Genomic DNA, 22,420 nt, shown 5'->3' with positions numbered 1-22,420 from the left:
GCGTGCCCGGTGTGGTATCGTAGTGTGCGTGCAAGGCGGTTGGCCTACGAAAGCGCGGGTGGGCGGGGCCTGAGCGGAGCGGGGTGGCCATGGCGCTCCCCAGGCTGCACCGCGCCGAGCTCGTGCTCTTCGCCGCCGCCTTCCTGGCTGGGGCCGTGGTGGCCGCCGCTGTCTTCCGGACGCAGGTGCGGGCCATGAGGCCGGGGCCTCGGTTTCTCCCTCCGGACAGGGAGAGGGGCAGGCTCCCTGGTCACTTCTCTGTTGTGGGCCTGTTTCCCTTCTGGACAGTGAGGGGGCTGGGCTCCCTGGACTCCGGGGACACTTTCTTGTTGTGGGTCTCAGTTTCCTCCTCTGGACGTCGAGGGGGGTGGGCTTGCTGGTCTCCAGGTCTCTTCCCCTCTGTGGGCCTCAGTTTCCCCCTCTGGAAAACGAGAGTAGTGGGCTTCCTGGTCTCTGGCTCCCTTCTCCTCATGGGCCTCAGTTTCCCCCTCTGAATAGCAAAGAGAATAGACTCTAGGGTCTCACTCCCTGAAGTAATTCTCAGGACTCCCCTTCCCCCCATTCTTCACTGTCTGAGGGCACGACTCTCCTGGCCTCAGTTTCCCCTTCTGGGCAGGAAGAGGTGGATTATGACTAGGTCCCGGGTCATGCGTTACAGGGGGTTACAGCCATGCTTGTGACCAGTCATTGATTCCAGCCTGTGGACAGGTACAGTTTGAAGAGGACCATTGTGTGTGTGGGGGGGGGCTCTGATGGGCCGCCCCTTCCCCAGCCTGGGCTCCCTCTTTGGAGAGTCCAGGAGGAGACAGGCCGGGCCCTGCCCCAGGGCTCCCCTGGGAAGAGACTGCATCTGAACTGGTGCAGCTCTTCCTGAGGATGGGGGGGGGGGGCGAGCAAAAGCAGCTCAGCACCCAAGTCTGCGTCTCCCTGCCCGGCCCCTGCAAGAGGGGGCTCGAGTGCTTTCCTTGCCTCCCTCTGGGGGCCAAACTCCTCACCACTGGCTCACTCTCCCCTTCCCCCCCCCCCAGCTCCCCCCACATGGTTGTCATTGCCCTGCCCTTGACTTCACTTTGCAGGCGAGCCCTGGTCCTCATCTGTCCTTTCTCCTTGCACATTAGCCCTTTGTGTGCGGCCTCCTCTCTATGACAGTGTTCCTCTGACTATTCACGTCTGGAGGACTGGGCTGGGGGTCCTGGAGCCACGGGGAGGGGCTGCAGAGATCCATGGGCCCCGTGGGGAGTGGGGCGATGGTTCCTGAAGAGGATGGTCCCCAATCCCAGCGGGAGAATCGCACGGGGCAAAGATTTCAATGGCAGACCTTGATTTGCTGAAGGCTGTGTCGCTTGCCACAGTGGTCACTTTTAACTTGATTTCTGTCTGGGTTGAGGGCAAGAAGGAAATGAAACGGCTCACAGGGGAAGGAAGGGGTTGCACCAGTGAAAGAACAAACAGTTCTCCATTTCCCACTGGGGGTAGGAGCTCCCCTGCCCTGGCTCCAGAAGCCTCAACTTGGATGCCCCAAAAGGCAGCTCCCTTATTTCAGGTCCTAGCCACCCCCGGGCCAGGTTTAGACAATGGTCGGGGTGCATTTGGGCAGAGCAGACCCCTGCCCGACCACTGTCAGTACCCCCAGAAAGCCGCTTTCCCCGGCGTGTGCAGCACTGCCCGAGGAGGGGTATGGGCTGGAGTTTGTTGGGGGGCCCTTGGTGGCTTGGAGGTGGTGGAGGGAATGGAGACTGCCCTGGGAGCCAGCACCTCCCCCATGGCCCCCTAGGAAGCCTTCAGGGGAGCTGGGGTTTTTCCCTTGGTCCCATTCGGCCAGAATCTTGGGGCCTTGTCTCATTGTCCTGATGGCGTTAACTTCTCTGGGCTCAAGCATCCATTAGGTGCCTCCTGTCTGCCCCCCTCTCCCCCTGCCCCCCCCCCCCCCCCCCCCCCCCCCCCCCCCCAGGAGTTCACTGTCTGATGGGTGAGATGATGTCTCACTGGATGTCCACAGAATACATGGAGTCTGGGGGTGGGGCAGGAAGACTTTGAAGGACACGTTCTTGCAGGTGGGCCGTTAGCCCAGGCCTGGGAGCAGAGATGAGGGTGAGAGTTCAGACTCACTTTAGGAAAATCCCCTTAACCCGGAGTGTGGAGGAGCTTGGGGGAGGGAGAAACCAGAGCTGCGTTCAGTGGTTCAGGTGTGAGAGGAAGGGCCGGAGCCAGGGGCTGACGGTGCTGGAGGGAGAGAGGTCTCCCAAGTAGAAAGGACAGGTTGTGACAAGGGACTGGCCTGGCAAGGGGAGGGGGGGAGGAGGGATCCGAGATGACCCCTCGGTTTCAGGTATGGGGGACTGGTGGTGACCTGGACTGTCAATGGGGAGAGGTGGCGAGGGAAAGACAGGACAGGGAGGCGGCCTAGGAGCCAGAGGAGGGCCCATGACAGCCTCGGTGAGGAGGCTGCTTGGAGCCGGGTTTCTCGTTCTGCAGGCCTGGAGTCCCATCCCCTTGCAGCTCGCTGCTAGCTTAAGGTCCTAAAGGGGCAGGGGGCGGCCATGTCCTGCCATGGAGGGCTGGGGGCTCTCGATCCCAGAGGGGTGAGCTCTCGGCTGCTGGGCGCCGGTTTGTCTGCGGGCACTCACTGGCCGGGATCTGGTCTCACTAGCATGGAAGAGCTCCTACTTTTGAGATGTAGGAGATCTTGGCTCCCTAGATGCCTCTAGGTGGCAGACTTATGGGAATATTGGCTCCGGCCTGGGCCCGGCCCCTGGGCAGCGTTGACACAGCAGGCCAGCTCCCTGGCTGGTGCACACTGGCCTGTGTTCCAATCTTGGGGTCCTGGCAGCAGAGACAAGGTCAGGGGTTTGTTCAGGGTGCCCTGCTCAGGAGGGGCACAAGTGGGATCTGGGCCCGGCTCTGCCTGCTCTGCCATTTTCCCTTAGGTGACCATAAAATCGTGCTTTACCTCATTTCTGAGTGTTCCCAAGGTGCCCTGTGCACATCCGCCCCTACAGGCTGTCTTTGGCCGGAGGCCCGGCGCCTGACTGGCCCGAGGGGGCCGTGGCCGCAGGTCTGTGCTCTGGCCAGCCCCCCTGAGTAGGCCTCTCTTCCCAGGCCTCCTTCAGTGGCCAGTGCCCCGTCTATGGCGTCGCCAGCAGGAACGGCTCCTCCCTCACCCTGGCAAGCTCCTCTGCCCCGTCCCTCTGCTACTTTGTGGCCGGTGTGTCCGGCCTCCTGGCCCTCTACTGCCTCTTGCTCTTGTTCTACTGGACGTACAGCAGCTACCTGGAAGATGCTCACAGGTGATTGTGGCAGGGTCCAGGGGCATCTTGGCCAGGGGATGCAGACTGTTGGATCCCACGGGCTTCTTCCATTGCAGAAGTCCCCTTGGCCTCCGCATCTCTCTGGGCTTGTCGGCCGCGGGCATCTTCCTGGTGCTGGTGTCCTCGTGCATCCTCCGGTTTGGCACCAAGTCCCTCTGTGCCTCCATCATGAGCCTTAAAATCGTGAACTGGTAATGGGCATCGAGGGGGAGGGAAATGGCCACTGCCCTAGGGGAGTACCTTGGGAAGGGCCTCATCTGGGAAATTGGGGGGCAGGGTGTGGGCCCTGGCACTGAGAAAGCTGCTCCCCGAGTAGCTGACCCTCACTGCCTCCGATCCTGAGCCCTGGAAGTCCACCTCAAGGACCCAGGCAATCTTGGGACCCAAGGGCAGCCCCCGGGGCTAGAGCTGTATCACCGCCCAGTGCCCATGAGCCCCAGCCTGGCTCATCCAGCCTCTTGCCCACGCAGCTGCTCGGATGCCCAGAAACTTCCCTGGGTACCTCCCGGATCCGGCCTCCACTTCTACTCCTCCCTGTACAACGCAGAAGTAAGGAGGAGGGGAGGGCTGGAGGGGGGTGGCAGGCTCCGGAACCTCTGGGGCGGGGTCTGCCCGGAGTCTGCCATCCTCCCCTCTGCCCTCTCCTGCAGGCTTCCTCCTGGGTGAGCCTGGTCTTGTGGTGCCTGCTGCTGGCTTTGCAGCTGCTGCAGTGGAAGTGGGAAGCGCCCCCATACCAGCCCCTGGAGAGCGGAGACCCGGAGTGGAGCTCAGAAACCGACGTCCTGTTTGGGCCCCGCCCGGCCAGGCCCTAAAGGAGCCTGGCGTGGGAGCCTGCCAGCCAAAGAGCGGATGCCTGGGAGCCCGGAGCCTGGCTCTGCCGCCGCTGGGGAGGGACGCCGGCCCCTCCCCTCCTTGTAGCGGAGGTGGGCAGCCTTTGTCTTAGGGGACCCCCCCACCCCCCAATGAAAACGGATCGCTGGGCTTTCCTGTCTCTTTATTTATGCGCCGGCGCTGGGGGAGGGGAACGAGGGCGGGGGTTCATAGGCCCCGGTAGGCCCCCACGGTGAGGTCGAACAGCCGCATGTTGGGGAAGTGTCCGGCCTTGTCCAAGAGGAAGTAGAAGCGGTGGCCTTTGACCTTGATGGGGAGCACGGCGGGCACCTCCCCGCGGTGGGCCATGCAGGACACCTGGTGCAGGGGCACCGTCAGCTGGGCCCCCAGGCCGAAGGGCGCGTGCGTGGTCAGCGTCACGCGCTGCCCCCCCTTGCGCAGCAACACGGAGCTCACGGAGCGCCGGGAGTAGAGCAGCCCGGCGGCCAGCACCAGCAAGCCTGCGGAGGGAGGGAGGGAGGGAGGGAGGGCGGCTCAGCCCGCGGCGGGGGGAGGGGAGGGCCTTTCTCCGCCGCTGCCCCCCTCCCCCTCCCCAGGGCTCCGGAGGGGGAGTTGAGGATGCGAACCCCGAAGCTCGGCCCTTCCCAGCTCCCCCACGTGGCCCGGGCGCCCCGCCCCGCTAAGTCCCTCCCACTGCCTGGCGCCTCAGTTTCCCCACCAATGCGACCCCCCCCCCCCCCCCCCCCCCCCCCCCCCCCCCCCCCCCCCCCCCCCCCCCCCCCCCCCCCCCGGCCTCGGCTCTCACCCACAGAGGCGCAGCCTGCGGCCAGTCCGTAGCGCCAGAGGGTCGAGCTCGGGCTGGGCCGGCGCCCTGAGCCTGGAACGCCGCCCTCGGCCTCTGGGCCCTGAGCGCCACCCCCGGGCCCGGCCAAGGCAGCCGCGGCCAGCGACGTCCAGAAGACGCCCTGACCGGCGCAGAAGAAGCCCAGGAAGGCGAAGAAGCGGCCGCGCTTATGCTCGAAGAGCAGCACATCCCGCTGCGGGGCCGCCTCGTGCAGCGCAGCCCGCGCCCGGGAAGCCCGAGGAGGCCCGAGGCGGCTCAGGTGCAGGGCCAGCCGGGGCAGCCCCGCCATGCGTGCGCCGCTCCTGGGGCGGGACTGCTGGAGGGAGGAGCAGGCTTGGGGGCGGTGCCGCGGCTCTCCGGGGGCTGGACTTCCGGCCTCTGCTGAGCCCGAGCGGATAAAGGGAGGGGGCGGGACTTCTGGTCCCCGCGGTCCCTTCCGGTCCCCGCGGTCCCTTCCCCTTTGAGTTGCCTCGGGGTGGGAGGCTTCCCCCTAGTGTGGTGGAGGATCCCGGAGGTGGGCAGAGTGAAGCGAGAGCCGCGGCTCTCCCGGGCCGGGAAGTCCATCACGGTCCTTGACGGCTCGGAGGGCTGCACCGAGCGTCCCGATTTCGCCCCTCGGGGAGCCCCGGACCTCAGGCTCTGCCGTGACCCGGGGAGTTGTATAAAGACCCCAAAGAGATGTCTTTGTGCCTGCAACCATTAAGTGCCAACTGTGTACCAAGCACTGGGCCAGACTGGGGTTACACAGGGGCAGACAGTCTGACGCTCGGGCTGGGCGGCCCCGGAGGAAAGCAGGGGCGGGACGGAGCCCCTGAGCCGCGGGGGGAGGGGCTTGTTATACTTCTCAGTTGGGGATGGGAGGTCAGAGGTCAGGAGGGAGGCCAGGCAAAGACCGGAGGAGCCGAGGTTCAGGATGGGAAGAGCGCATCCACGTCTGGTCTTTGTTCGATGGCCAAGCACTTCCAGCGAAGAGAAGTATCCCAGCTTAGAAGGGCCCAGGGTCTTCATGGTGGGCCTGCACTTACCAGAGGAAGACACCGAGGCAGATGAGCCCTCCACTCCTCACTCAGAAGCTTCGGCAGGGTCCCAAGCCAATGGGAGGCCAAACCACCAGCAGCATCGCATGTGGCCAGAATAGCGGTTACCGCTTCCGGTTTAGGGGGCCCGCAGTCCCAGGCAGAGGTTGGGAATTGTTCTCTCCCTCCCCTCCATTTCCCATCTAATCCAAGTCTCACCCAGAGTATTCCCTGGGGGGCAAGGGTGGGGGTACAGAACCGTTCTGGAAGGCAGTCGGGAACCCAGCCATCAGAAAGAGGGCAAAGGATTTCTATACACAAGTCTCCGCCAGCTTGTGCCCACCCAGGGGCCATGACGTGGAACACTCAAGAAGATGGTTTCATCGGGTAAGGGCAGACCCAGAACGCCGGGTTCTTGCGCCACTGACCTGTTTGTTCCTGGCCTTTTTTGTGGATGTGGTCAATGGGCCAGTTTTTTACTGCCTTGATGGGTTGTTATTCAGAAGCATGAATGAAACCGGCCCCAGCCCGTCCTGAAATGAGGAAGTGGGCCCCAGGGGACAGTGCGGCGACGGAGGCGGGGTCTTCTTCCGGCTCGCCGTCCCAGAAGGAAATCTGCTCCCTGGGCGTCTCATCATAAGAATGGGGTGGAGCGGATGTATGTGTGTGCGCGTGTGCCAGGCCCGCTTTCCTCAGCAGACAGGAGACTGGCTCCAGAGGCGTCCCCGTCCCCCCCCCCCCCCCCCCCCCCCCAAGCTCTAGGCCATCTGGGAAGAAGTCTCATTCTGTAGCTCTTATCAATATTTATTGACAAACAAACCTGGAGAATTAAAAAGGGGAGACCTAGCAGTGGACACAGGGAATGGGGGCAAGCGAGATGAGGGAAAGAAAAGAACAGCTGAGAACAGAAAAAGCTAGACCACAGGAACACTCGTGGGGCTGGGCTGGCCCAGCCGGGACCAGGAGACAGACAAGTGAGCCGGCTCCCCCACAGCAGCAGGCATCAACGGGGGGCTCCAGGAACAGGAATAAGTAACACTTCTGGCTACAGACAACACAAAATAAAACTTCACTCTTTATCATAAAAAGGAGAACAAAGAACAAGGACCCCAAGTGGCGGAGAACTCGGCATCCCAGCCGGCGACAGTTAGTGTCAGTCCTACAAAGCTTTGGCTTCCGAGAGGGCGATGGCACCGGCAGCCCCGGTGCGGTCGAGGTGGAGACTTCCCGGACGAGGGAGACCAGGACTTTCTCAGCCCTTGTTCACAGTCTAACGCTGGCCCCAGGCCAGAGGAGGAGGAAGCAAGGGAGAGGGGCGGGGAGTGCAGGAGTCACTTGAGGAAGGCCACCTCGGGGATCTTGCCGCCAGCCTGCGGAGACAGGAGGGAGCAGGGGCCTGCTGAGACACTCTGCAGAGGCCCAAAGCCTTCACAGCCCACCCCCCAACTGCCACTTGGGCCTCCTTCTGACGCCCAGAAGGACAGGCGAGGAGCCGTTCTGGGGCCAGCGCAGGCGCCTCCCGCCTACCTTGAGCTGCGTGAAGACCTGCGCCGCTCTAGCAAAGTCCCAGTCGTTGTCCTGAAGGCACCTGCCGGAGGAGAGGAGCAATGCAGCGAGCACCGGACACTGACCCAGGGCCCCCCCTGCCATGTGACACACTCGGACCGCACGATCACCTCCCGGCCAATTGCACTCACTTCTGTGACCATTCCAGGTTCATGCCAGACTGAGTCGAGAAAGTTTGTAGCATCTCTTGCTGTTCTGGGGAGAGAGTGGGCACGGGACTGGAGGAGGGGGTGGGTGCCGGCATGGCGAAGGCTCGGCGGATTTCATCGGTGGTGGCGTTGCGGATGAAGAGCTTATCGTTCACGATACAGAGCCTGAAAGACGACAGGGTGTCGGATCCCGAGTTCTGAGCCCTGAAGCCCCGGCCCCGGCCCCAGCCCCAGAGCAAGGGCGGCCCTTACCTGGCAGCATTGTTGGAGGGGACAGCGATGAACACCCGGGAGAACGCTCGCACAGAGTCGCGAGATTTCCCGTCCACTGTAGGGGGAAAAGCCAGGTTCCAAACAAGACTCTTGGAGGCCAAGGTTCAAAGGAGAAAGGTTGGGGGCAGGGGAGAGGGTAAAAGCACAAAGGGCAGCTCACCTTCCTTAAAGACCCCGTGCACAGCAAAGCACAGCAGCGTTTCCTGAAAGACAGAGGGGAATGGGTGTGCAGAAAGCTGGGCTGGGGGCTCCAGTTTCCCCCTGACCCCGGGGGCTCAGAGGCTGCTCCCTCCCGACACTCCCCCCTTCGGGCCTGGGGGCTCACCGTCTGGGCGCAGATGTCCACCACAAAGGAGTTCACGTCATGCTGGGTCTTGGGAAGCTCGTTGAGGAAGGCCACGACATTGAGGCGCGTGTGTTTTAGGAGCCGGAACCGCAGCGCTGAGGGGACAGAGCGCGCTGCTGGAGGGCCCGCCCGGCCGAGCCCCGCCCCCTGCCCTCCCCACCCCGCCCCCCTCACCCACTCACTGGGGTCCTTGAGCTTCTTCACGTTCCTACTGTCTTTGAAGTACTCGCTCATGTTGCCCCTAGGACAGGCAAGCGGAGGGGAGCTGTGACGCAGGCGGGAGCGGCAACTCCCATTCCCCCCAAAGCGGCCCCGCCAGGGCACTCACCGAGAGGGGTTCTGGATGGTGAAGGGGATGCTGAGGGAGCAGCAAGCCTGGTCGTGGTAGGCGTCCAGCAGCCCCTGCCTGTCCCCGGAGTCATACACAGAATAATACCTGCAGAGGCAGGAAGGGCATCAGAGCGGCGGGCCCCCCCGAGGGGTCAGAGCCTCCTCCTCCCTCCCTTCCCCCCCCCGGCAGCCCCGACTCTGCTCACGCCCTGACACTCACTGCTGCAGGAAGTACAGGACCATGGCCTTCAGGTTTTCTGATCCAAAGTAGCTGCCCTGCGAGGCACCCAGAGAGAGAATGCGTGGGTGGGGCCCTGGACCCCCCCCCACCATTGTCCATCCCCCCCACCTGTCCCTCTCTGGCCCTTCCCCCTATCCCGTACCTTGCAGGGTGGGAGAGTAGTGGGAGCTTCCACATCAAAGGCAATTGGGGGGGGCAACTCATGGCCGTCCTGGGGAAGGCAAGGCAAGAGTGAGGGTCTGAACTCTGGATTCTGCGGGAGCAAACAGGACACGGGACGGGAGCTGGGGGCCGGATGGAGAGTGGGGGGCCAGGGGACAGACAAAGCGGGGGCCGGAGTCGAGGGGGAGGAGGAAGCTTCCGAGGCCCGGGGTTAGCAAGTGCAAGGGGGGAGCCCCGAAGCCAGCCCAACTCACCAGCCGCAGCAGCTTGGGGAAGTGTTCCCGGATGGCGCTGTCAAGAACGGGACAGGAGTGAGCGACACCTCAGAGCCGCCATGTCGCCAGGGCCGCTCTAGGAGCAAACACACCGAGACCCCAGGCACGGCCCGCCCTGTCCTGGGCCCTGCGGGCGGGGGACCCCGCTGCTCACGTCCCTAGCGTACACTCGACTACCTAGCCCTGAAGCCCAGCCTCCTTGCTGACTGTCCCCCTTGCTGAGTGCGTGGGAAGCCATCGCTACTCCCAGACGAGGGGCTCCCTTCTCTTACCTTCCTCATACTCACCTGTGCAGCCCAGGGGAGGGGGAAAGGGGGTGGGAGCCCAGGGACCCAGCTGCCTCAGATGATGTCCAGCACGGCCGTGAGGCCCAGCCTGGGCCAAGACATACCAGGGGGTGGGACAGATGTCGAGGAACACAGCGAGGCTGGGGAGGAGGGGAGGGGCAGAGCGAAGGGGGCGCGGCAGGACAGCAGGTGGGGAGAGGAGGGGAAGGGGGTCTGGTTGCCTAACACAGGCCTCTGCCGGGGCTGCCCTCTGCCCTACGGTCCAGGGGAAAGGAAGACTAAAGCTTCCGCCGCGCCTCGGCGCTGCCGCCGGGCTGGGTCTCTGCCCTCTGCCTGGGTCCGAATCTGAGCCGGGCACGGGGAGTGGAGCGGCCACGGGGGCGGGAGACGCCCAAAGTCAGGCCCTGCAAAGCTGGGGGGGTGGGGGTCTCTGCCCCACCTCTGTTGGCCCCCAAATTCTCTCCTGCCGGCCCCTGTGCGACTGTGCCTGTCTTAGGTTGTTCCTCCCTTGAGGAATCTTACCCGTCTCTGGCTAACCAGCCATCTTCCGGGGCCGAGCAAGGGTGGGACGTGTGCAAGTGAGGGAGGGTCTGCGCCCCCGAGGGGGGGGGTCATCTCCCCAGTGGCCTGTGCCCCCATAGCTTCCACCCCTGGCTCCTGTCCTGGGCTCCAGGCAGCCCGCGGGCTGCGGGCCCAGCAAAGGTGACAGACTGCGTGAGGGAACGGGGCCACGTCGCGCCTCCGCGCGGGCCCAAAGGACGGGCGCGCCCAGCTAGGGCAAGTCGGCCCATCGGAGCAGGCAGGCGTCGGCGGTACGAGCCCCGGCCCCACCGCGGGGCTCTGCTCTCGGCACCGGGTGCGTTAAGGGGACCGGGGGGCCGAGGGTCCCCAGGGCACTACAGGAAGGGGTCCCCGCTCCCTCCCCGGAGCAGAGGATGCAGAGGGAAGACGCTGGAAGAGGCCATGTGCTAAAGGGGAGAAGCAACAGACGGGGAAGGGGCAGGAAACCTTCAAGCCAACCAGACAGACACAGACGAGTACCACAGGGAGTGAGTGGGGTGGGCTCCTCGCTCAGAGGGCAGCTGAATCCGGGTCCGGGCTCCACTCTCGCAGGCTGGGCCTCCTCAGGACAAACTATCTCATCCCCCCGGGGGGTGCTGGTCCCCAGGAGGGGAATCAGGGGCTGGCACTGACCTAATGTAGGAGGACTGGTCCCGGAAAGCGTCACAGAGCGGGTTCCCTACGAGCCACAGCTCGTCCAGCTTCAGCCTCTTCACCTTGTCCAGCTCTCGCTCAGACTTCAGCTGCAGGAGGAGGAGGCAGAAGGGGACCCTGGGGCTCTCCCAAGCCGGGCCCCAAGGCGCCCCCCTCCCCCCAACTCTCCGGCTCTCACCTCATTCCCAGAAAGGTTCAGGATTTTGAGATTCGGTGCCTTCTGCACAATCTCTGAAAAATCGTCCAGCCGGTACAGCCGGTTGTTGCTCAGATTCAACGACAGCAGCTGGTTGGGGGAGAGAACGAGAGGATCAACGAGGGGAAGGGGGAGTGCAAGGGAGCATGGGGAGCAGGGGCCTGGCCCAGCCTCCCCCAACCCCCAGGAGCCACAGGGCCCACCTCGGGGATGTTTTCCTCGATGATCCGGAGGGCAGCAGACATGCAGTTTCTTCGGTTTAGGATGACGTCGATGTTCTGGGCCACCAAGTCTGCAGGTGTGGAGGACAAAGGAACAGGCATTCAAACAAGGGTCAGCCCGGAGACACCCCAGCCACCGTGCGCCTGCCAGGGGCCATACCTGGGTCTGTGCGCAGGCCCTTCAGGTCCAGGGCCTGCTGGGAACCATCATAGCGCTTGCTCATGACAAACTACAGGGGAGGAAAAGATGGCAGAGTCAGAGCCACAAGAAGCAAGTCTCGGACTTGGGGAGGGAGGGACCGGCACCGGGGCCGCGAAGGTGGCGGCAAGGGCAAGAGACAGGCAGGATGCCTCCGGACCTTACCTTGAGCTGCTCCACCTGCTCAGGCTTGAGCTCATTCTGCACCGACTGGGGAGGAGCAGACGGGTTTATTATGACCGATATCTGCAGGGAAGGCACAAGAGAGGCAGTCAGCACTCCTCTACCCTCAGTGCTCCAGGGTCCTATGGCTGGCACCCCAAATGCCCTTCCTACCCTCCCCAGTGCTCCAGGATCCTTTGGCTGGCACCCCGAATACCCTTCCTACCCTTCTGTTTTCTCGGTCCAAAATCTTGTGGTTCACGGCCTTGATGGCGGACGCTGTGCTGGCGTCCTCCACAAAGAACTGGGCCCGGGTGTTCTCATAGTGAAACTGGGGAGGGGACAGGACAGAGACCAGAGTCTGACATCACTGCTTCCTTCTCTAAAATCTCTTCTCATGGCTCCCCCAACAAGACAGATGCTCCAAGGCATAGGACAGAACCTCAGAATGGGCTTGACCAAGGAGAATTCTCCAACCCACCGAGAAAAGTGCCCTCCCACCCCAGCCCGTGGCCATGAATCAGCTCTAATAGCCCGGATTGTGCCCTTTGCCCCCCACATTCCCGTCATCTGAGGCCAGAATGACTTAAGCCTCTTCCACGACTGTTATCGGGGCTGGAAGGCAGCTGCGCAAGGGCATGGGACGGTGTTTAATGGCTGCTCGTGCCCAAACCCGCAGCCCGGCAGAGCAGGATCCGGCGGCAGGCCCGTACCTCCACAGGATTGAAGGGGACATTGCATTTGCTCTGGATTGAGTTCAGCAGCCACGTCTTGTCATACTTCCGGCCGTAAGGGATCTGGGGAGGTTTGGAGAAGAAAGAGGAGTCAGGGGAGCAGAACGGGCCACTTCTGCAGGGCTCCAGGACTCTGATAAGACTTAAAAAGCCAATTTAACAGCACAGCTCTTCCAAATTCAAGGGCCCTGGAGATCCTGCCAAGCCCAGGGGACCTTCCTGATTGGGGAGCACAGAGACCTCGCTGGGCAGACCCCGCTCTGCGCCCAGGACTGGCACTCACTGTGATCCTGAACCAGTTTTTGGATGCCGCGTCCAGGCTGGAGCCAGGGGTGCTTCCTCTGTCCTGGCCAGGCCTGTCTCGGCGCACGGTGACATGAATCCTGTCTCGATCGTGCCAGTTGTCTCCCCCCCTCCGGTTAGGTCGTGAGTTGTAAGGTGCGCTGCGGAAAAAGGAACGAGCGGCTTAGGCGGCCCCTTTCCCGGGGCTCAGACTCGCTGCACAGCCATCGATTGGGGGCCAAGCGCTGGGCAAGTGGCGGGTGCTTAATCAACACCTGCTGGTTGATCAGAGGGAACGTCACTAACTCGGGGGAGGGGCGGGGCACATTCAGCAGCCTAGGACCAATTTCAGAAAGTGATGGGAAGAAATGCGACTAACCTCTCGCCCCTGGGGGAGGGGTCAGCTAGGGGAGAAGGTCTGCTTCCTCCAAAGTTCCTTCTGCTGGGAGTGGGTACTTACTACCGGGATCGGGGGCCATCCTGAGCGTCACTCATGGCCACATCGCCGTCATCCTCCTCCAGGCGCGGGGCTCGGGGACCAGGGCCACCGCGGTTCCGGGGCCGGGAATTAGTCTCACCATATTTCCATCGGAAGGGGCCCCGGCCTTTCTTCCGTCTTTGGGGGAAACTACCCCCAACGCGGTCATCGTGCTCTGGAGGGAGGGAGGAACAGAGATACAAATCAGAAACCAAAAGAAGAACTCCTCAACAAAGCACTTACTGGTTGCAAAAGCACTCTCTGAAGGCAGCTGAACACACTGGAGACCAGAGGATGCAAGACAACACCATTTCTAACAGGTGTTCCACCGTGAGGGGCAAACTGCTCCGATTCAAATGGAGGCTCTTTCTGGAGGCTGAATTAAGGAAGAAAGACTGGAGGAGCAGGGACCGAATTCTGGGGAGGACTACACAAGACTATGTGGTGCATCAACTGTGATGGACTCGTGTCTTCTCAGCAATGAATTCAGGGTAATCCCAATAGTTGGGGATGGGAAAATGCCATCTGCAGCCAGAGAGAATGGTAGAGACTGAATGGGGATTGAAGCATAGTCTTTTCACAGTCTTTTTTTTTTTTTTTGGCCCCGGGGGGGGTGTCCTTTTTTTGGCTTCCCCCTCCATCGGTCTAGTTTTTCTTGCACAACAAAACATGGAAACGTGTTTAAAAGGTTTGGACGTGTATAATCTATAGCAGATTGTTTGCTGTCTTGGGGAGAAAGAAAAAACTCGGAAGATAAAATCGTCCGAAGGAACAACAGAGTAGGGGGAGGACAGAGGACAAGCTCCAGTTCTGATGAAGCGGCTGGGCCAAAGGCTAAGGAAGCTCAGCCAGAAATCCTTCTAGAGCTGAAAGTCTGATGCTGTGAAGGTCTGCAATGTAAGATCTATAACTAAGGAAAGCTGGATGGTTCACATAGGAGGTGCCAACGAGGACATCTTGGGTGTCAGAAACGTCAATGACCGCTAATGGGTGAATCTAATTCTGTTGATCAGTACGTAGATTACTGGGGGCATGAATCTCTTAGAAGAAATAGAATAGCCCTCACATCAACAAAAGGGGGAGTCCTGGGATACAACCTCAAAAACAATCTCAAACTATCTGTTTGAATCCAAGGCAAACTGTTCAATATCGTAGTATCACAAATATATGCTCCAAACACTGATGTTGAAAGACTCAAAAGTGATCAGTTCTATGAAGACTTTACTATCTTCTAGAAATACCCCCCCCCCCCATCCATGTCACATCACCGGGGAATGGAATGCTAAAGTAAGGAATCAAAAAATAATTGGAATAAGAGGCAAGTTTGGCCTTGGAATACAAAATGAAGCAGGGCAGAAACCAACAGTTTTATCGTGATAGCTTGCTGGTCATAGCAAACATTCTTTTTCAACAACTCAAGCGCTAACTCTACACATGGACACTGCCAGATGGTCAAAACTAAAATGAAATAAGACCTGGAGCTGACTGTGGCTCACATCATAAGCTTTTTATTGCAGAATGACATTAAAGCCTTTGATTGCATGGATCACAACAAAATGTGGCAAGTCCAAAGAGATGGGAGCTTGTCTCCTGAGGAACCTTATGCAGGATGAGAAGCAACATTTAAACCTGAACTTGGAACAATAAACTGGTTTAAGATTAGGAAAAGAATAGAGATAAGACTATTATGGGCCAGAACTTGAAACAAGGTTGCTAAGTCACTGGAATTGATAGATACAATGCTTATGTACTTAGTACCTATTAGAGTTTACACCTTTAAGAGAGCATATATAAAGAAGAGTTCCCACAAGCCCACTCTCTCGGAGGCGGAGTCAGATTCATTCCATTTTCCACCTTTGTGCTGGCTGGAGGCTTTGGATTCAGAGGGAGCTAGAGGCTGAAGCTGGAAGAGACAAAAGGACTAGTGGCAAGAACTCTTGGAACCAAGGAGAGAGAGGCCTCTAAGAAAGCTAACCGAGGGCCCAAGGAAGGACAAGACTTGGACGGAGAAAATAAAGGATTTGGACTTTAACTCCTGGCTGCATTTGAGGTGATTATTACTTTGAACTAAAATGAAGGCTGGCTCCAGAAGCTCCCCAAGAAACCTGTTCCTGGAGAACATTATATTTTAGAGAAGAGACTATTAGACAAGACTATGTAATATCTACTTTATTTAACTTATATATAAAGTACATCATGCAAAACGCCAGGCTAGATGAATCAAAAGCTGGAATTAAGTTTGCTGGGAGATGTACCACTCTGATGGCAGAAAGGGAAAGGGAATTAAAAAGCCTCTTGATGAGGGAGAAAGAGAAGTGCATGAAAGCTGGCTTGAAGCCATTCTCCAATTGATAAACAGTCAAAGGATAAGAATAGACAATTTTCAGATGAAGAAATTGAAACTATTTCTAGTCATATGAAAAGATGCTCTAAATCACTATTGATCAGAGAAATGCAAATTAAGACACCTCTGAGATACCACTACATACCTCTCAAATTGGCTAAGATGGCAGGAAAAAATAATGATGAATGTTGGAGGGAATGCAGGAAAACTGGGACATTGATACATTGTTGATGGAGTTGTGAATGTATCCAACCATTCTGGAGAGCAATTTGGAACTATGCTCAAAAAGTTATCAAACTGTGCATCCCCTTTGACCCAGCAGTGTTACTACTGGGCTTATACCCTCCTAAAGAGATACTAAAGAAGGGAAAGGGACCTGTATGTGCAAGAATGTTTGTAGCAGAAACTGGAAACTAAGTGGATGCCCATCAGTTGGAGAAGGGCTGAATAAACTGTGGTATATGAATGTTATGGAATATTATTGTTCTGTAAGAAATAACCAGCAGGATGAATTTCAGAAAGGCCTGACGAGACTGACATGAACTGATGCTGAGCGAAATGAGCAGGATCAAGAGAACATTGTACACGGCAAAAAGAAGACTATACGATGATCAATTCTGATGGCCGTGGCTCTCTTCAACAATGAGATGATTCAAACCAGTTCCAATTGTTCAGTGATGAAGAGAGTCAGCTACACCCAGAGAGAGAATCGTGGGTACTGAGTGTGGAACACAAACAGCATTTTCACTCTTTCTTTGATGTTTGCTTGCATTTTGTTTTCCTTCTCAGGTTTTTTTTTTTTTTTTTTTTTTTTTTTTTTTGGTAGATCTGATTTTTCTTGTACAGCAAGATAACTTTAAATATGATACACATATTGGATTTAACATATATTTTAACATATGTAACATGTATGGGACTACCTGCCATCTAGAGGAGGGGAAAATTTGCAACAGATAGTTTGCAAGGGTCAATGTTGAAAAATTACCCATGCATGTTTTCTAAATAAAAAGTTTTAATTAAAAAAAAAAAAAAAGCTATCTTGAAGTTTAACATTAAAGAAAAAATAGGATCTTGGCAACTGGTCCCATAACTTCCTGGCAAATAGAAGAAGAAAAGGAAGCAACATCCAATTTTATATTCTGGGGCTCAAGGATTACTGCAGATAGTGGCTGCAGCTATGAAATTGAAAGCTGCTTGCTCCTTGGAAGGAAAGCAGACTAAAGAGCAGAGACAGCACCTTGCTTACAAAGGTCTGTGGAGCCAAAGCTTTGGCTTTTCCAGTAGCAACGTCTGGCTGTGAGAAGTGGATTAGAAGGAAAGCTGGATGCTGCAGAGAGGCCTTTGGACAAGGAGATCAAATCAGTCAATACTTAAGATTAAATCAGGCAACTCGCTGGAAGATCAACTAGTGAAGCTCCGGCCACAGAAGATGGGACTCAGTGGGCTTGGATAGAAGTCTGGCGAGAGCTGCGGCTCAGGGTTACAAAAAGTAGGACGTGGCCAAATGACTGCACGACCAAGAACTATTCCCCAAAAGATAAATTCCCCAAAAGAACAGGCACTTTTCAAAGGAAGAGATCCAAGCTCTTCGAAGGGCTAAAACTGTCTTTTGTGCTTCTCTGTTCCCCATCATGTAGCAGACAGTGAGGGACACAGAGCTAGACTTCATAAACGGTTGCCTGACTCTCAACAAGGAACTTCTCCTGGGAGAGCACCCCCAGGGGCTTGCCACCCCAGGGGAGTGTGCTTTACCAGAACCCCAGTGGGTGAGCGCCAGCCTGGGTCTCTGCAGGGGCAGGCTCAGGGCACTGGTGTCCCACACTGCATTGTTCAGCCTCCCTTCCTCATCTGCCCCCAAGTGGGACTTTCCCCCCCACAGGGCTTCCCAGTCAGGCCGATCCCTCTGCTTCCCAAGCACTCAGCTTTATCTTTTCCGTAGCTGTCCCCACTCCTCACATTTCTAAAACTGCCATCTGCGCCTCCCCTATGAAGGTGATCCCCCGGCTTGGGGAAGCCAAGCACACACACACTCTGGTGGCAGAACCATGAGGGAGCCCGACCGCTCCGGGCAGCGTTTGGAATTATGCTAAAAAACCATCTTTTACACTCCAAAGGTCAGAGACAGAAAGGCCCTATCCTCCAAATACTCCCAGCAGCCCCGGGAGTGCTAGAAACAGAAAGAGCTGGAACAAAGACTCTGTCCATCAAGGCAGGGGTGACTAAACAAACCGGGGAGGAAGAGAATGGAACATCACAGCGCAACAATGACCAGGAAGAAGCCGGAGAGGTCTGACCCACACGCAGCAAGTTAGAGGAGGCCCTCAAGCCCCCACATCCCTGCACCCAGTGTAATTACAGGGACCTTCAGGAACGGAGAGGGCGTGTCCTGCTACATTAGGGGGGAGCCACGGGGGCCAGACTCTGCCAGCGCGAGTCTGTGGGGAGCAGAGCAGAGGGGGCAGTCAGTGTGATGGAAAAACAAGCGTCAATTAACTTGACAAACTTGGAAAACCAATCTGCCCCTCTCATGCCCCTCCCCTAATCCAAAGCCAGACCCATCCCCCTCTCCCTGCAGAAAAACCCTCCCTTTCCTTGGGCCTTGTCCCAGGTGCTGCTCATCTGACAGGTTTCCAGCCCTTCTCTCCGTGCTCCCCTCCTTCCAAAGGCCTCTGGACGCTAACTCCCTTTACAATCATCTGGGGACGTGCTTTCCCTGCACAGGTAGGCAGGGATCACGCATCCCAGACCCGGAGCTGGAAGGAAGCTCAAAAGGTGTTTCACAGAAGAGGAACAAAGACTCGGAGAAAGAATTGAACTCGGACCCTTCGACGCCAGGTGGTGGCCTTGCCGATAATGTACTTTGACCAGCTCCTGGGGCGCCCCCGGGGCCTTCTCCTTCACCCGCCTCCAGCGGTCTCGGGCTCCCCCCCAAATCCAAGCCCACCAGGCTGGCCGCGATGGGAGCCGCCCTTGCCAGCTGTGAGGGCCTGGCCAGGTCCCTCACCTCTGACAGGAGACAGCAGCGGCCCCAACCTTGGCCTTCCCCAAGCCCAGCCGAGCAGCCTCTCTGCGGCCCCTGGGGGTCTGTGCCCGCCTTGCACAAGGGCTTCCCCTCCTCACTCCTGGAGCTCCAGGGGCTCCCGGCGGCTGCTCCCCCACACAGAGCCGGCTCCTTTGGCGCCCAGGGCGGGGATTCCCCGGGACAAGTGTTCTTGGACCACAGGCCCCAGCCCTGGCGCTCTCATGGGGGCCCCGCCCGGGGAAGGCCCCCCCCCCCCACCCCCACCCCCTCAGCCCTTGGCTCTTTCCGCACCTGCAGCTCTCAGGACCCTTTCCCTACGGACCCCCTGCCAAGAACCGCCGTGGGCGTCCCATCGCCCGGTGTCCGCCATCGCGGAGCCCCGAGGGGTCGTGGGGCGGCGGCCTAGGTCCGAGGGCCCTCCGCCAGACCGGCTTCTACGCCAGCTCCTCGCGGCGCGGAGCCTCCATCTCCCACGGGCGGTTTAGGCGGGTTGGGCCGCGCCGGGCCCCCTCCCCTCCCAGCCAAGCCCGGGTCTTCTCGCCGCCGGCTGAAGCTGTGCCCCCGGACTCGGGCCCTCGCGGAGATTCAGCCGCACCAGGGATGCGACAGGAAAACACGCACAAGAGGCCACGCGTGGCCGCCCTTTGGTGCCCGGCTGGAGGCTGGCACGCGGGCTCTCGTTTCCCTGGGGAAACTGAGTTACCGGCCTCAAGGTCACTAAGGGTGGGGTGAGCCCTAGGACACCCCCCCTCTGGGGGGCTCCCCCGCGGCCGCCCCTCCCCCACCGCCTGTTCCGGGGAGAAGCGAAAAGCACCGCGCCAGCGCCGCCCCTCCCCCAGCCCGGACGCTCCCGGTGGGGGGCACGCGGTCCCGGGGGTGGGGAGCTCGAGTCCCACGGTTATGGCGCGCCCCTGGCCTCGAGCCCGCCGCGCGCGCCCCCACCCGCCGCGCGCGTCCCCGCAGCCTCAGGGGCGCCATTCGCGTCTCGAGGCGCGCCCCCGCCCCCGAGCGCTCCACCGAGCTCTCGGGCCGGGGGCCTCGGCTTCATCCCTCCCAGGCCCCGGCCTCCGGCTCGCGGGCTCCCGCCTGAGGCCCGAGCCCTGGCACTCACCGATGTACGACTTGCCCTCGTCCGCCATGACGAGCCGGGGGAGGAATCCGGACACCGGCTCCGCCGACCGACGAAGCCCCTCGGCCGCTCCGGAGTGCACTGCGCCTGCGCCTCAGAGCGAGCGGCCACCGCTCCCCCCCCCCTTCCCCGACGCGCCTGCGCACGCCCCCTCCCCGTAGCCGGCCCCCCAGCTCGGCCAGACTGGCTCCGAGCCGCGACGCCAAGCGGACGCAACAATGGAGCTGGGGCACGCCACGCCTGCGCACTCGGGGCGGGAGGAGCGGCGACGGCAGGAAACCGCGATGCGCATGCGCACGCGCCTCCCGCTGGGGAAAGGGCCGGACCGGCGTCGCAGCCGGCTCCTCCTCCCGGGCCCCGCCCCTCCCCCGGCAGCCGGGACCGGGGATCTCTCCCCTAACCTGACGGGTTAAGGCTGCGGGGGAGCCGGGACAGCCTCCGGAGGCCTCTCTACCCTTCTCCTTGCTGCCACTGCCTAGCAGGGGCCAGTCCCCGGGCGCCTGCGGCTGACGCCGCCAGCGGCTGGCCTCGGAGGCGGGGAGGGGGGGCGCTGGCCCTGGAGCGGGAGCCTTGTTCAAGTCCGGGCCGCGCCGCCCTGGGCGCGCCGGCTCCCTGCCTGCCTCGGTTTCCCCATCGGGAAGCAGGGCTCGTGACTGTGAAAACCAAGGGATATCTGTGGGCCCGCCTCCCAGCGCCCCCCAGAGGCCTGCCCGGGGAAGGGCCGGGCTGAGGTGCCAAGGGGGGAGGGGAGCGCGCCGCGGGCGAGTCTGCGCCGGCGCTCGGGGCTCTCCCGGGCTCACGTCCCCTCCGAGCCCCGCGGGTGCAGCGGCGGGCGCAGGCCTTCCCAGGGGCCCCCGGCCTGTGGGATTGGGGCCACGCCCATTCAGGGAAAGCGCCACAACTTCCCCCGGGAGGGGCGGCCCGCGGGGTCTCTGGCCCAAACAAACAGTCCTGCTTGGGCTCTCACTGAGCCAATCAGGGCCCAGGCCGGGAGCAGCGGGGCTTGGGCCGGGCCTGTTGCCGGCCAATCCGGGCGGGGGACTGAGGGCCGCGGCCGCTGCTAGAGAAAGCCGAGCTGTGTGAGGAGCTCCCGCGGCAATAAGTGCGCGCCCCTCCGGGCAGGGACGGAGACGGGGGCTGTGTGCCCGGGGTCCCCCCCGGGGGGAGGGGGGCAGCTGCTGGGGGGGGGGGGCGTTTCTTGAGCTGACGCGAGGCCCGGGAGAAGGGGAGGTAACCCCCTGGGCCCACGGGAGCAGATGGGGGGAGGGTGCGGCGGCCCCGCAAGGTCAGTTTGAAGCCGGACCGCGGAAGCCCGGGGGCCCCTCTTGGATCCTCCAGACAAAGGCGAGCAGCCAGGCTGGTCGGGGAGGTGACATGGTCGGATCTGCACTGGCGGAAAGTCACCGGGCCCGCCGTGGGAGCCGGGTGGGAGAGGGACAGGGCGCCCGACAAGGAGGCTGGCAACGGCCTCGACTCGAGTTGGCCTGGCAGCATTGGCAAGATCTGGCAACTGACGGCTCTGTGGGCAGTGGGGGCAGGGAGGGGGCTGCAGAGCACGCCCTCCTCCCGAGTCCTCCTGTCGTGCCTCCTGAAGGCATCGCCTTGCTGCCGCCAAGCCGAGTGCCGCAGCAGCTGGGCCTGCCCCGGGCTCCCGGGAGGGGAGAGCCTGCAGTCCCCACTTCCCAGTCTCCTGCATGTTGCCTTTCCCCTTGGATTGGGAGCTCTGCTCGGGGCCCAGCTTTGTCTCCTCTGTACCCCCGAGTTTAGGCCCCGCGCGCAGGCATTTAATAAATAAATAATGGCTTTGATTGACCTGGAATGTTGACAGGACAGAAAAACAGGACATTTTGGAAGAGGGCCAAGTTGGGGGCTGGGCCGGGCTTCAGAACTGCTCGGGACATTTGCTGGTGCTTATTAAGCAGCTGGGGGCGAGGTAGCCAAGCTCTGGAGAGAAACTGGGCCCTCAAACAGACATGGATCCGAGTCACTTCTTGCCCCCCACTTTAAGGCTAAGGAAACACACCGACCGAGGCGCTCGTCCATCGGGGACTTGAGGCCACATTTGATCCCTGATTCTAGGCCTGTATCCCTATCCCTGATGAATTACCACCAGATCAGGGAGTTTCCAAGCTCCCAATCAGAGAAGTGGGGCACTTGGGGGGAGGAGGTGTCAGCTTGAACCCTGGGGGCCCCTGGCCTAAGGGCGGGAGCTGGAAGCAGAGCTGGACAGTGTCAGGTGCTGAAAGTCCTGGTAAAGGAAGAATGGACCAAGGTGGGAACTGCAATGGGCAACAGCCACAGGGCTGGGGCTGAGCCATGGATCGGGATCCAGCTGAGGAGTCACCCAGGCGAAGGTGGGCAAGGCTAAATGTGCAACAAGGGCAATTCCGACTCCCCCCCTGCCCCAGAGGGAAGCTCAGGAGGAGGTGGGACAAGTATAGCCAAGGTGATCAAGCATGCGGGGCCCTAATGAACGGGGAGCTCCATTTCAGCAACAAAATGGGCGGAAGTTGAGAAGGGAGGTCCGTGCAAAAAAAAGGGAAGACTAAACCTTAATAGAAATTGCAGCGGGCACCATGGCTGGGGATGGGGACGTGGCCCAAAGCCCGGCTGCAAGCAAACGGGGATTGGTTGGTCGGAGGGAATTGGAGTGGGCAAAGGGAGCAAGAGGCTGGCCCAAGGCAGCGCCCATCCAGCATCACTAGGACTGCAGAGTGAATGGCAGTTGGGGCGGGCACAGGAAATGGTGGCGACCTCACGGATGGTTGGAATTATGGCCAAATGAGGAAATGGGCCATGCAGACTTGAAG

General features: G+C 60.3%; 3 protein-coding genes across 4 annotated transcripts; 1 reads left to right on the top strand and 2 right to left on the bottom strand.

The window, feature by feature from the left end:
- Positions 1–12: 12 nt before the first annotated feature.
- TMEM179B (transmembrane protein 179B) lies at positions 13–4,289 on the top strand. The gene is made up of 5 exons (XM_031941299.1): positions 13–185; positions 3,100–3,287; positions 3,365–3,499; positions 3,779–3,857; positions 3,959–4,289. The coding sequence occupies exons 1-5, from the start codon at positions 90–92 to the stop codon at positions 4,118–4,120; spliced, it is 660 nt and encodes a 219-aa protein (XP_031797159.1). The 5' UTR covers positions 13–89; the 3' UTR covers positions 4,121–4,289.
- TMEM223 (transmembrane protein 223) lies at positions 4,286–5,341 on the bottom strand. Its single transcript, XM_031941300.1, has 2 exons — positions 4,945–5,341; positions 4,286–4,639 (listed from the first exon to the last, which is right to left on the bottom strand). The coding sequence occupies exons 1-2, from the start codon at positions 5,270–5,272 to the stop codon at positions 4,347–4,349; spliced, it is 621 nt and encodes a 206-aa protein (XP_031797160.1). The 5' UTR covers positions 5,273–5,341; the 3' UTR covers positions 4,286–4,346.
- A 1,446-nt stretch (positions 5,342–6,787) lies between these two features.
- NXF1 (nuclear RNA export factor 1) lies at positions 6,788–19,729 on the bottom strand. Of its 2 annotated transcripts, none has more exons than XM_031944239.1 (21): positions 19,593–19,729; positions 13,098–13,290; positions 12,639–12,798; positions 12,335–12,418; positions 11,848–11,952; positions 11,625–11,705; positions 11,421–11,490; positions 11,243–11,331; positions 11,022–11,129; positions 10,823–10,932; positions 9,321–9,357; positions 9,047–9,115; positions 8,884–8,939; positions 8,662–8,769; positions 8,516–8,574; positions 8,313–8,428; positions 8,148–8,190; positions 7,967–8,042; positions 7,697–7,879; positions 7,527–7,587; positions 6,788–7,369 (listed from the first exon to the last, which is right to left on the bottom strand). In XM_031944239.1, exons 1-21 carry the CDS (start codon positions 19,618–19,620, stop codon positions 7,331–7,333), a joined length of 1,875 nt encoding a protein of 624 aa, XP_031800099.1. In that variant the 5' UTR covers positions 19,621–19,729; the 3' UTR covers positions 6,788–7,330. The 2 variants fall into 2 exon arrangements, with proteins under 2 accessions (XP_031800099.1, XP_031800098.1); XM_031944238.1 differs by lacking the exon at positions 19,593–19,729 and adding an exon at positions 18,773–19,270.
- Positions 19,730–22,420: the final 2,691 nt, after the last annotated feature.

This window comes from Sarcophilus harrisii, chromosome 6, assembly GCF_902635505.1.
Source record: "Sarcophilus harrisii chromosome 6, mSarHar1.11, whole genome shotgun sequence".
Lineage (NCBI taxonomy): Eukaryota > Metazoa > Chordata > Mammalia > Dasyuromorphia > Dasyuridae > Sarcophilus > Sarcophilus harrisii.
This window is presented reverse-complemented; position numbering and strand designations above follow the sequence as displayed.

What these genes read in the sequence shown, in the direction of transcription:
- TMEM179B (XM_031941299.1), top strand. Translation starts at nt 90, where the DNA reads ATGGCGCTCCCCAGGCTGCACCGCGCCGAGCTCGTGCTCTTCGCCGCC. An exon ending in TACCTGGAAGATGCTCACAG is followed by an intron (nt 3,288 to 3,364) that starts GTGATTGTGGCA and finishes CTTCCATTGCAG; the next exon opens with AAGTCCCCTTGGCCTCCGCA. An exon ending in AGCCTTAAAATCGTGAACTG is followed by an intron (nt 3,500 to 3,778) that starts GTAATGGGCATC and finishes TTGCCCACGCAG; the next exon opens with CTGCTCGGATGCCCAGAAAC.
- TMEM223 (XM_031941300.1), bottom strand. Translation starts at nt 5,272, where the DNA reads ATGGCGGGGCTGCCCCGGCTGGCCCTGCACCTGAGCCGCCTCGGGCCT. An exon ending in CGCAGGCTGCGCCTCTGTGG is followed by an intron (nt 4,640 to 4,944) that starts GTGAGAGCCGAG and finishes CTCCCTCCGCAG; the next exon opens with GCTTGCTGGTGCTGGCCGCC.
- NXF1 (XM_031944238.1), bottom strand. Translation starts at nt 18,851, where the DNA reads ATGGCGGACACCGGGCGATGGGACGCCCACGGCGGTTCTTGGCAGGGG. An exon ending in GATGGCCCCCGATCCCGGTA is followed by an intron (nt 12,799 to 13,097) that starts GTAAGTACCCAC and finishes CTTTTTCCGCAG; the next exon opens with CGCACCTTACAACTCACGAC. An exon ending in AGGTCTTCACGCAGCTCAAG is followed by an intron (nt 7,370 to 7,526) that starts GTAGGCGGGAGG and finishes CTGTCTCCGCAG; the next exon opens with GCTGGCGGCAAGATCCCCGA.